General features: G+C 47.1%; 1 protein-coding gene across 4 annotated transcripts in view; it reads right to left on the bottom strand.

The window, feature by feature from the left end:
• Positions 1-4,174: 4,174 nt before the first annotated feature.
• Positions 4,175-12,297, bottom strand: part of TCF7L1 (transcription factor 7 like 1) — a 159,682-nt gene continuing 151,559 nt past the window's right edge. For 2 of the 4 annotated variants that reach the window (XM_043603837.1, XM_043603839.1), the window contains 8 exons: positions 11,271-11,403; positions 10,069-10,174; positions 9,683-9,766; positions 8,792-8,935; positions 7,919-8,078; positions 7,725-7,832; positions 6,719-6,794; positions 4,175-5,588 (listed from right to left, as the gene is read on the bottom strand). In XM_043603837.1, the coding sequence (XP_043459772.1) occupies positions 5,155-5,588; positions 6,719-6,794; positions 7,725-7,832; positions 7,919-8,078; positions 8,792-8,935; positions 9,683-9,766; positions 10,069-10,174; positions 11,271-11,403 (1,245 nt within the window). In that variant the 3' untranslated portion in view covers positions 4,175-5,154. The remainder of the gene's footprint in view (positions 5,589-6,718; positions 6,795-7,724; positions 7,833-7,918; positions 8,079-8,791; positions 8,936-9,682; positions 9,767-10,068; positions 10,175-11,270; positions 11,404-12,297) is intronic. The other 2 variants (XM_043603838.1, XM_043603840.1) reach the window with 1 other exon arrangement.

Below are 12,297 nucleotides of genomic sequence, written 5' to 3'. Positions count from 1 at the left end.
AACAAATACAAAAGCATTCATTTTCTTTTCTGTCTTAATTCGTGTATTTTTTTCTATGCATATCCATTTTCCTCCAAGTTGATATTATTGGGTAAATAGTTTTGTATCCCACTGTTTAAAGTGCTGTTGTTTATACATTAATTACCGCTTGAAATCCTTTTATAAACATTTGCCAGGCGAGCTAACTTAATGGAGCATGTAATCTAGTGGAGAATACAAATATTAATCATTTATGGAAATTGTGTGAGTGTGTGTGAGTATGCATTCTAAGAAATGCCAAGAAAGCAAAGTGCCGAAACTGTGATCTCTGTTGAGAAAGGGACTTTTGGGCTGAGAGCCAAAGAGTGTATTTCCCAGGTGAAGTTGAGGGGAAAAGGTGAGCTCTCCTGGCTGAGTGTACAGTGTGTGCAAAGGTCTGGAGGCAGGTGGGAACATGACATTTCATGTAAGTCTTAAAGATGAGGACAGGATTGCCAGATAACAGACAATAAGGAAAATGGCAGGTGATGAGGCTGGAGTAGAGCCAGATTAGGAGTAAGTCTTTGTGAGACACAAAAGTACATCAGAAAATATTCCAGTTAACTAAGGTTGAAATGTAATCCTACCAAAAAAATACTACAACCACCAGGGGAAATAACACTATAGTAGTCTGTTGAGTACAATCTTTAGGTTATATGCCATGTAGTTCTAGTCAGTTGAAAGTCTTCAGAATTTCAAGGAACAGTACGTGGCATAAATGTAGTTTTCAGAACCAAGTACTTTGTTATTTAAAAACTCTTTAACATGCTTCTCAATGTTTTCCTGTTGTAAGAAATCTCTCTCTCACACATTACTGAGGAGAGAATAAGAATCACAGAGAAGTGAGAAATCTTTTACCAAATTATTTCAGAAATGTGACTGTTCTGGCTAAAAGAAGTGAATTGATAAATGAATCTTTTTTTTTTTTAAGATTTTTTAAAAAAGTTTTTGGGGCGCCTGGGTGGCGCAGTCGGTTAAGCGTCCGACTTCAGCCAGGTCACGATCTCGCGGTCCACGTCAGGCTCTGGGCTGATGGCTCGGAGCCTGGAGCCTGTTTCCGATTCTGTGTCTCCCTCTCTCTGCCCCTCCCCCGTTCATGCTCTGTCTCTCTCTGTCCCAAAAATAAATAAAAACGTTGAAAAAAAAAATTAAAAAAAAGTTTTTATTTAAGTAAGTAATCTACCCCTCCCCCCCTCAAAAATAAACATTGTTAAAAAAATAAAACTTACTACAGAGCTACAGTAATTAGGACAGTGTGGTACTGGCATAAAGACATATAGATGAGTTGGATAGAATTCAATAGAGTCCAGAAATCAGCCTCTACATTTATGGTCAGCTGATTTCCAATAAGGGTGTGCTAAGACAGAAGTCTTTTCAACAAATAGAATAGTCTGGGAAAACTGTCTAATAAGCATGTGAAGAGATGCTCAACATTATTAGTATTACATGCATATCAAAATCACACTGAAATACCACTTCATACCTACCAGGATAGCTATAATAAACAAACAAAGAAAGAAAAACTGTGTTGGTAAGGATGTGGAGAAATTGGACCCTCATATATTGCTGGTTGGAATGTAAAATGGTGCAGCTGCTATGGAAAACAGTGGCAATTCCTCAAAAAGTTGACACAGAGTTAACCATATGACCCAGCCATTCCACTCCTAGATATACACCCTAAAGAACTGAACACAGGGACTCAAACATACTCATATGTTCAAAGCAGTTCACAATAGCCAAAAGGTATAAAAAAACTCCATGTACTCATCAATAGATGAGCGGATAAACAATGGCTTGTATACATAATGGATTATTCAGCTGTAAAAGGGGATCAAATTTTGATATGTGCCACAATGTAGATGAATCTTGAAAGCATTGTGCTAAGTGAAATAAGCCAGACACAAAAGGACAAATATTAAATATTGTAGGATTCTATTTATAGGTGATACTGAGAATAGGAAAATTCATAAATAGAAAGTAGATTAGAGGTTCGTGAAGTCTGGGGGTCAGGGGGAGTTAATGTTTAATGAGTAGTTTGTGTTTTGGATGATGAAATAGTTCTGGAAATTGACAGTGGTTATGGTGCATGATGTTGTGAATGTACTTAACACCATTAAATTGTCCATTTAAAAAGTTAAAAAAGGGGCGCCTGGGTGGCTCAGTTGGTTAGGTGTCTGACTCTTGATTTTGGCTCGGGTCATGATCTCACAGTTCCTGGGTTGACCCCTGCGTCGGGCTCTGTGTGTGCTAACAGCTCAGAACCTAGAGCCTGCTTCGTATTCTGTGTCTCCTTCTCTTTCTGCCCCTTCCCCGCTCATGCTCTGTCTCTCTCTCTCAAAAATAAACATTAAATTTTTTTTTAAGTTAAAATGGTAAATTTTATATTATATACATTTATAATAAAAAAAAGCTATGTCTGAGTAGGGTAAAACAAAACAAAACAAAAAAACAAAACAAAACAAAACAAAAAACCTGGCAAGTCCTCAAAAAGGTAAAGGAAGACTGAAGTATTTTAGCAAAGCTCAAAAAAAAAAAAAAAATAAAAAAGGAAACATATTTGGATACATGCTACAAAGTGGATGGCCTGGAGAACATTGATTTAAGTCGAATAAGCCAGGCACAAAAGGACGAATGTTTGATGATTCCACTTACATAGACTATTTGGAATAGGCAAATTCAAGGAAATTTGATGGAAAGTAGATTAGAGTTTACCAGGGGCTGGGGTGGGGGTGGGGGGGAGTGGGATGGAGGGAGGTTATTGCTTAATGGTTATGTAGATTCTGTTTGGGGTGATGAAGTTTTGCAAATAGTGTTGGTGGTGACACAACATTGTGAATGTAATGAGTGCCACTGAGTACATTTACAAATAGATAAAATGGCAAATTTTTTTTAATTAAAAAAATTTTTAAATACAAAACCACAGATTTTTAAAATGTTTGTTTATTTTATAAGAGAGAGGGAGGGAGAGTGTGTGTGTGAGCAGGGGAGGAGCAGAGAGGGAGAATCCCAAGCAGGCTCTGGCACAGTCAGTCCGGACCTGATGCGGGGTTCAAACCCATGAACCGTGAGATCATGACCTGAGCTGAAATCAAGAGTTGATGCTTAACTGACGTGAGCCACCCAGGCACCCTTAAAATGGCAAATTTTATATTACGTATGTTGTACCATCACAAGTAGAAAAGGGAATGAAGTACTGAGACATGCTACCACATGGATGACCCTTGAAAATCATAGGCTGAAAGAAGTCAATGAAAAAGGACCATGTGTTGTATGATCCCATTTATTATTTTTTAAAAACTTTTATTTATTTAAGTGATCTCTACACCCAACATGGGGCCTGAACTCATGTCCCTGAGATCAGGAGGCACATGATCTTCTGACTGAGCCAGCCCCCGTATGGTCCCATTTAAATGACATGTGCAGGGGTGCCTTGGTGGCTCAGTTAAGCATCGAACTGTTGATCTCGGCTCAGGTCATGATCTCACAGTTTGCAAGTTTGAGCTGTACATTGGGCTCTGTGTTGATGGCGTGGAGCCTGCTTGGGATTCTGTTTTTCCTTCTCTCTGTGCCTCACCGGCTTGTGCTCTCCCTCTCTCTCAATAAACAAGCTTAAAAAAAAAAAAAAAATGACGTGTCCAGAGTAGACAAATCCAGAGACAGAAAATAGATTTGTGGTCGCCTGGGACTGTGGGGGGTGAGGGGAGGAATTAGGGATGTCTTCTAAAGGGTTTGCGGTTCCTTTTTGAGGCAGTGAAAATGTCCTAAAATTGACTGTGATGATTGATGCACAAGTTTGAACATACAAAACCCACTGAATTGTATACTTCAAACGGGTAAATCGCATGTTATGTGAATTATAGCTCAATAAAGCGGTTAGACAAGAAATTAATGGTGGTGTTAGGTACCATGCAAAATGACAAAGGCCCCCCTTATATCTTGGCAATTATAAGATAAATGAAAATAAAGATTCCTCTCTTTGGATCTCAGTTATTGATGCTGACTGGTCTCTGTACATTTGAGGCTGAACGTTGGGTTGCATTTTTCTGTCAGGCATGTTTTCATATTCTCCCCTCCCCGGGCCCCACAAAAATCCAGCACAGGGCCTGGTATGAAGATGGGGGCTTGATTCAACAGAAGGACTAAAATACTCAGAAAAGGTCTTGCAACTGCAATTTTATTTTCTTTTGTGAAAATAAACAACTGGAAGTTTAAATTGCTCCAAAAAACCCCATAAAAACAAAAAGAAATACACACAGAAGAAGCATGTGAGGTGATGGGGGGAGGGAGGAGGGAGTTTCGACCTTTGGCAGATTGTGCTAGCACTGACCCAGGGGACAAGAGCCAGGCCTGGGGGCCAGGTCTCGTCTGCCACTCTGGGACCAGGAGAAGAGGTCTGGACTGGTGAGGGGGTGGCACAGAGACTTCTTCACCAAGGAAGTGGCAGGCACCTTGAATCCCTTTAAATGTGGGGAAGAACCATTTCGGAGGACCTCTCTTCCCACCAAAAGCTGGAGGTTGTTGGGTTAGGGCCCACTGAGGAAAAAGGGATGCTGGTGGAGACAAATCAGGCAAAGGTGGCTTCTCACGTGATGACAGCCTTACCCTGGGCAGAGGACGGAGATGAAGGCAAGAACCCACGGAGCTGAGCAAAGGAGAAAAACTTGGGTGAGGGAAAAGAAAATGTCCAGGAGCGCCATCTAGATGAAGAGGCAGCAGGCTAGAGGCCCAGCGACGGCCAACATGCGGACTGGGAAGGGAGGGGGGCACGCAGGAGCGATGAGAACAGGGAGCAGGGCAGAAAGTGAAAGAGGTAGAGAGAAGGGGGTCTTCTGCCCAGGCCCATCCACCACTGCACATACAGGAAGAATAACACGCTACTTTTCAGTTCTCTTTCTTTTAAAGATTTTTTTTTTGTTTGTTTTGTTTTGTTTTTTAAAAAAGCCTTAAGATCAGCTACTGGTTACATCTACAAAATGTAAAGTGCTGTTGTTACCAGTCACTTTACAGAACAGTCCAGAGTGGTCAAATATTGACCAATAAAGTTTCCTTTTTTTTTTTTTTTTTTTTTCCGTTGTTTCTTCTGAATCATTACTACTCGACGAGTCACTTGACAGCCTGCATAGGTCAGGGGGCAGCTCAGTGGGCAGACTTGGTAACCAAGGAAAGAGGCTGGGCCTGGAGGACCGGGAGGGCCTGGTGGGCATGGAGCGTGGTGGGGAAGGAGGGGGGGGAAGTCAGCAGAGCTGTGGGCAGGGACCCGAGGGGGAGGGGCCGGGAGAGGAGTGGGGGCTGGCTGCCCATCTGGCCAGAGGAGGTGGCTGTCGCCTTAGCGGACAGGAAGGCGGCCGAGTGTAGAGCCAGCTGGGCCCGGCTCTCCGGCTTGGTGGTGAGGGAGAGGGGCTGGGCTTGCTCCGAGTGGGTTGCAGCAGGGGCAGCAGGCGACGCCAAGGCCGCGGAGGGGGTGGCCGGGGAGTCGAGCATGCTGCCGTGGGAAGAGGCAGGGCTGTCACACGACTTCTCGGGGGGCAGGTACTGAACACATGGCTTCTTGCTCTTGGAGGCCAGAGCACCTACAGGGGAAAAAAGATACACGAAAGGCTGAGCAGCTAGTGGCTGTGGGTGAGGCAGAACACAAGGATGCTCAGTGGGAGGGGAGGGAGGGCCTGAAATTACATCTGAGGCTTTCAAGACCAGGAAGCTGCATTCAGGGACACCTAGAGCATGGAGAAGGGGCAACGTCAAAGTGACAAAGACCTATTCAGCATCTGATAGCAGGGAAAACAGCTCGGTCTATCGCACCGTCACCTTCCTTGCCTAAATCTTACCACTGCAGGAGACAGATCTCCATTCAATGTGCCTTAAAATCTCTGCCTTAGGGTGCTATCAGAGAGGGCACAGCACCTGCTAAGCAGGGAGGTATACGGTGGGTTGGGCAGCACGTACACACTTTACTTATGTGTCCTCATACGTACACGAATGTACAGATTATATAGACGAAAGAAAAGAAAGAGAAAGGGAGAAAGAAGAGAGTAACAGCACGTTGGTACCAGCTGCTCTACACTTGTCCAGAGGTGTGCATGAGGTGGGGGGCACAAGGTGAGGGGCATGACCTAAACGCCTGTCACCGCATGAGCATCTCCGTGCCAGGTGTGACCGCAGTGTGAAAAGACAGAGCACATCATTTTGGCACAAAGCGGTCCCCATACCAAGCAAACTCTTTCGGGGTTCGACCAACCAAACCTTGCAGGAAACCTGCTTCTATTGGATTCACAAATAGGTGGCATGTCGGTCTCTGCTGCGCCCCCTTCCCGACTGAATTCCAGAGGTCATTTCAAATATCTCCAATTTTTACCTTATACATTTATTTGAGAACCCTCAAATAAGATGCAACTCAACTGAACTGATGCCTAGGCTTTGAAGTGGGAGAGTGCTGGGATCAAATCCTGCCTCCGCCATTTAACAAGCGGAATGACTGGGAAGATCCAACTTCTCTGAGCCTCTTAATCTGCCATCTCTAAAAAGGGGATAATAATAACACCCACCTGGGTATGCAAGAGGCTCCCAAGAGGCAGAGGCCCTGAAAATGGCAGCTATTATGAAACAGCGCTGTCGCTGTACCCTTCAGAGAGCCAGGAACAACCCACAGGCAGGCGCGACTGTGACGGCGGGAAGAAGAGCCAGCACCCTCCTCAGGACTCACCCTCTGCCTCTTGGACTTGCTGCTGGGACTGTGTCTGTGACAGCTGCTTTTCTCTCTTCCTCTTCTTTTTCTTACCCTGAAAATTATGGCCAAAGAAAGGGGTAACCAGGGACAGCTCTTTAGGGGGACAGAAGATACTGCCCATACTGCCCTTGACCCTGGGTGAGAAGCTGGGGGTGGAGGGGAGTCACTCAGGTCACACTCTCCACAGAAGCCTCTGAGGAGCCTTCCTGGAAGGTGCCTTCCCTTCCCCATTCGATTCTTCCCTCTCCAACCCAGTGTCTTGGCCTCCTTGGAAGGCCTCACCCTTCAGTGCCCTTGGGCACTGCTCCAGTGTGATTCTCGATCTTTTTTGAGGGGACTCAGGCCCCATTGAAAATCTAAGGCAGCTCTGAGGCCTCTCACCAGAAAGAAAAAAAAAAGCAAATAAGAACAGACATACAAAAATCTGTCTTGTTTCGAAGAGTTATTAGAAATGCCAGCTGAGGTGGCTCAGTCGGTTGAGCGTTCAACTTTGGCTCAGGTCATGATCTCATGGCTCATGGGTTCGAGCCCCACGTCGGGCTTTGGGCTGACAGAGCAGAGCCTGCTTTGGATTCTCTGTCTCCCTCTCTCTCTGCCCTTCCCCTGCTTGCACTCTCTCTTTTAAAAATAAACATTAAAAAAAAATGCCAGCTGAGGCTCATACATTGTTCTCCAAGCCCCAGGTTCAGAACCCTTGGCTGATGACACCCTTGCCACCAGAGCCAGAACATAGCTCGCACTGCACCTTGACTTATGGACTCGAAGGCTGAATCCACCTCAAACGAGAGGGTACAGATTTACCTCGGTCCATAGGACGTCAACACCATGTCCTTGTTGACCTCCTGAGAATTAAAACGCCTTCCTTATTTCTAGAGCAATAGAGCCTTCTCCCTGGCCTTAAGTGTCCTCTATAAATGCAGCCACATCCCCCTCCCCGCTTCCTCTCACAGATGCTGCCGTTGGGGTCCGAGGGGGCACATACGTAGTTGTCCCGGGCTGACCAGGTCGGGTAGAGCTGGGAGTGAAGTTGCCGCTCCTTCCGGGCCAGTTCATAGTACTTGGCCTGTTCTTCTCGGGACAAGTTGTGCCACTGCAGAGAGAGGGTCAGAGATGACAGGGAGCAGGAATGCGGGGGTCGCTGACCCGCACAGCCTGGAGGGAAACAGCGGATCCTACCTTTCTTCCCAGGATTTGGTTAATGGCCGCGCTCTCCTTCAGGGTGCACTCGGCCACCACCTTGGCCCTCATCTCCTTCATATATAACATGAAGGCATTAAGAGGCTTCTTCACGTGGGGTTTCTTTTCTTCCTCCTTTTTCACCGTGACTGGTGATTTCCTGGGGAGTCACAAAGCTGTCGGTTAGCAAGAGTCAGTGGTCACCCTGTCACCCGACCCGCAATCCATGCCCCTCACGAGTGCCCGCGGGGAGGAGGGATGACCGGCTGTCATCCATATAAGTTGCCACGCTGCTTACAGCCCCCGAGTGTCTTCCACAAGCAGCCCTCAGCCTTGGGATGACCTCAGGCCATAGTCTATGAAAGGCTCCTGAAGCAGGAGCAGAGGAGCTGGTGAGAGCCCCCTGTCACAGGTGATAGAGAGGAAAGGGGGCAAGGCGCTTTGGGCAGAAGCAAGAGGGAGTCTCCCCCCCATGAGGCGTGGACTTTGGCTTTCCTGCTGTCTTCATGGCTCAGTGGACACAGCACAGGCCTTGCTGGTAGTCTCAACTCCGCTACCGGTCAGCTATGGACCTGGAGAAAATCCTCCCTTAAGGGCTCATGTTTTCGTGCATAAGGGAGAGGGGGAAGGAAGCCAAAAGCATTCTCAGGTCCTCTTTCAGCCTCTAAATCCTGTCTGTAAAACTCTCCTCACTGTGAGAAAAGATGTCTGAGAGGATGGGGACACAGAGAGTCAAAGGGAGCAATTCCTAGGAGAAAGGGTATGGCTGAGGGAGGCTGCTGGCTGCCTGCTAAATGCCACCAGGGAGAAAAATAAATGGCATCTGCTGCTCGGAGACTGGCCACCGTCCCATCCAGGCTGCCTGATACTCACGCGCTCACGGCGGGGCTCAGGCTGGGGGGTGCTGGCTCCTGCTTGACAATGGGGGAGACGATGGCGGGGTGGGGAATCCCTGAGGTGGGCAGACCAGGATGGGCCGGAGCCACCATGTGAGGAGAGAACCGACTGGAAACCAGGCTGTGTATCAGGGGGGAAACAAGTGACAACACGAGGGTTCAGGCTGAATGCTTGTCACCCGGCAGAGGACCCGGTGGCTGCCTGCCTTTATGGCAGAGCTCGGTAAATACCTCTGCCACGGCAGACTATGAGGAATGGAAGCCCATTCACTGACCTCGACAGAACCAGGTTTGGGAAACACCCAACAAACCTCCCCTTCCCACACAAACGCACAGGACTCCTGTATTTCGTACTGGACGCAGGTAGGATGAAAATTCAAAAGAAGGTGTGGCGGGTCAGAGGCCAGTGTCCGCAATGGGGAACCACACCATATGCCGTGGGTTCCACTTCCTTTGTGACCACAGGTACCATTGTCAGGTAGATCCGGCCCCTGGGACAGGAGCCCCCTTTGCTGTTCCCTCTCCTGACATCACTTCAGGAAACACTAATCATCTCCAGTCTCTGGCTTCAGTGCCACAAAGCCCAGCAGGTGGGGGGACGTGTGGGGATGCTGAGTACTAGGGCTTTGAAATTCTTCCCTTAGAGAGATGGGCAAAGAACGAGCCGAGTCTGTGGTCTCCATTCCGACCATACAGTATGTGCGAGGAGGCGCCTCAGCAAAGAGGGGTGGGGAGAAAAGGTGAGCCCGTGCCTCCCAGTTTAGGGCCAAGAGAAAGCTTTTCATGGTCACAAATGACAAGGACACGAGTAGAGGACCGTTCTCTGCAAGGGAACTTCATGCTCACAGCCCCCAGTCCCGGGACTCACCTGGACATTGAGGCGTTCATGGCGAGGGCAGGGTAGGGGTGCCGGAAGCCACCAGGAGGAAGGGAGTACATGGGCTGTCCTTGCCTATAAGGGTCGAGAGCATGGAAATCTGGTCAGCATACTGGTCACAATGGGACTGTTCAGGACAGGGAAGGAGAGGGGGCTGGAAGAAAGGATGAAAGACAGAGGGCAGGAAGTAGGAAGTAAGAGTGGGGAGCTAGCTGCCCAAGGGAGAGAAGGGAGGTCTGAGCCGTGGGCTTTGATGAGAGAGCTCCACTGTGGGAGGTGGGGGTGCTGCACACAGATCCCAGAGCACGCTGGAGGTACAGGAGGCCGAGCACAGCATGAGGAAGAAGGAGGGTAAGAAAGTCTGCTAGTTTCCTTACTGCGGGACGAGCCAGCCGAGAGGATGAGGGATTTGTCCGACAGCTCCAGGAGACAGTGGGTAATATGGAGACAGCTCAGATGGGTGAGGGGGCCGGGGGATTCCTGCTTCAAAGAGACATGTGTCAGACTGTTCCCTGGCCCTACCAAAGCACCTTAAAATAACACCAAATGGGAAGTCCCTTGCCCCATGTCCCCAAGTATGCTGGAGCACGGAAGGCCTTTCATTGTCCTTGCCTTCTGTCATCTCTCCAGCTCTGCTGGCCAGTGAGTCAAGGACATATTCAAGGAAGGCAGGACAAACACAGCTTCTCTCTGGCTACATGGATCCCACCTATCAGCAGGAGTAATTTCCAGCTGCTTACATAGGAGTCATCCAAGAAAGGGGCCAGAAATCTTGGACTGAGAGACCCAAGACATTCTCCGGAGTCATCAGCTAACTACCCCTTTAGAAAACCTGCCTCATTCATGGAGAAGTAAACTTTGGATTTCTATTCCACTTTTGTCCTCCTCATTATTTGTAACTTACAGTAACTTTGATTTCCTTAAAGAGGGGTTCCAAAAATACTTTGAGCCACTGCAACTCTGGGAATTTGATGAAGCTATGTTTCCCTAAGATGGACAGTTCTGGTGAGCAATTCAAAAAAAAGAGAAGAAAAGAAAAGAAAAAAGAAAAGAAAAACCCAGCTCGGCCTTACCTCTTTAAAGCTATACTTAGAAGTCTGGCTAGATTGGTAACTCTATTTGAAAATGTTCAGTGTAAGGCAAAGGTCTTGGTTTAGGAAGGCACAGCCTCCAGCCGGGCTAGAGTTCAAGGTCAGTGAAAAAGATTCCCACCCACCCCCACTTCCAGCTCATTGCACCCCACAGTATTAAGAGAGTCTAAATAAAGTAAAGAATCTAAAGTAAAGAATCTATGGCAGAAGAGTGCCATCTCCTTACTGTGGAGACAGGCCCTGACACTGCCTCATAGAATTTCCTTTAATCCTCACAATGACTCGATGATGTGGAAGGGACACAGGAGGTGTGGATGAAAACACTGAAAGGGCTAATGTCAGTGGGCAGGGTTATGGGCTCTTGGGAGTTGAAGACATGACCTGAACCCAGGGCTGCCGATTCCAGGGTCATTATGTTCCCTGAGAAGACAAGCCTGCCCCACTGGAGCTCTCTGCACGGGGGCCAGCCTGGACGGCAGATGACTCACCTGTCTTTGGATCAATCTCTGGGGAGAGATGTGTGGGAGGGGAGCCAGGGGAGAAGTGGTCGTTGCTGTAGGTGATGAGGGGCGTCAACGGGTGCATGTGATGCGGGGGCTGAACAACAGGAACTTTATTAGACTGAAAGAGAGAAAAAGACTAGGCATAGTTACCAAGGAGACAGAGAATACAATCCGCTGTTATTTACTGTGTCCAATATGTGCCAGGTATTTTCCATGCAATAGCCCATCCAGCCCTCAGACAGCCCTGGAAAGAAAGTAGCAGTCTACACAGCAGGGAAAGAACCAACAGAATTAGAGGAGGGATTACACCCACCTTCCAACATACCTACTTTTTAAAACAACATATATTTACTCCATGTATGCTGTGCAGTACAAAATGCTATATATAGGTGATTGAGTTATCATCTGCGCTCTGTGTAATCTCAGTGAAGTTTAAAAGGTTCAACACACCCTTTCCAAATAAATTTCATAGAAATAGTAGCTCACAAGCTCAAGTCTGAGGCTGGGAAACAGACCAGTGGGGAATTGTCACCGTGAGACCTCATGGAACCAGCTGTCATGTTCAGGTTTTACAGACACAATCCAAGAGCACTTAAAACAGGTCTCCCTGTAGCACTTCAAACACAGCTAACCTAATTACCACATTTCCTTGAAAACACCAGCAAACGCAAGAAGTATTTTATAGGACTGTTAAGAAAGAAAAAAACCATTGGCATGCCACTGACACATCCTGATTTCTGAGATTTAAAGTGGGAAAAACCTGTAAGTCCTAGAATTGGTGAACTGAATTAAATTGTTTCAATCCAATCTGAGTTAACAATCAGGGTTTTATTATAAAAAAAAAAAGAGCTACAATTTATTGAGCCCTTCACTACAAGCACAAGGCTAGGCAATACATCTATTCCTTATAACCTAGCAAAGAAGCTGTGATGACCCCATTCGAGGGATGAAGAAAGAGCTCAGAAAGATTAAGTGGCTTAGCCATAGCCAAGGACACGGAGCTACTAAATGG

This window comes from Prionailurus bengalensis, chromosome A3 (assembly GCF_016509475.1).
Source record: "Prionailurus bengalensis isolate Pbe53 chromosome A3, Fcat_Pben_1.1_paternal_pri, whole genome shotgun sequence".
Classification (NCBI taxonomy): Eukaryota; Metazoa; Chordata; class Mammalia; order Carnivora; family Felidae; genus Prionailurus; species Prionailurus bengalensis.
This window is presented reverse-complemented; position numbering and strand designations above follow the sequence as displayed.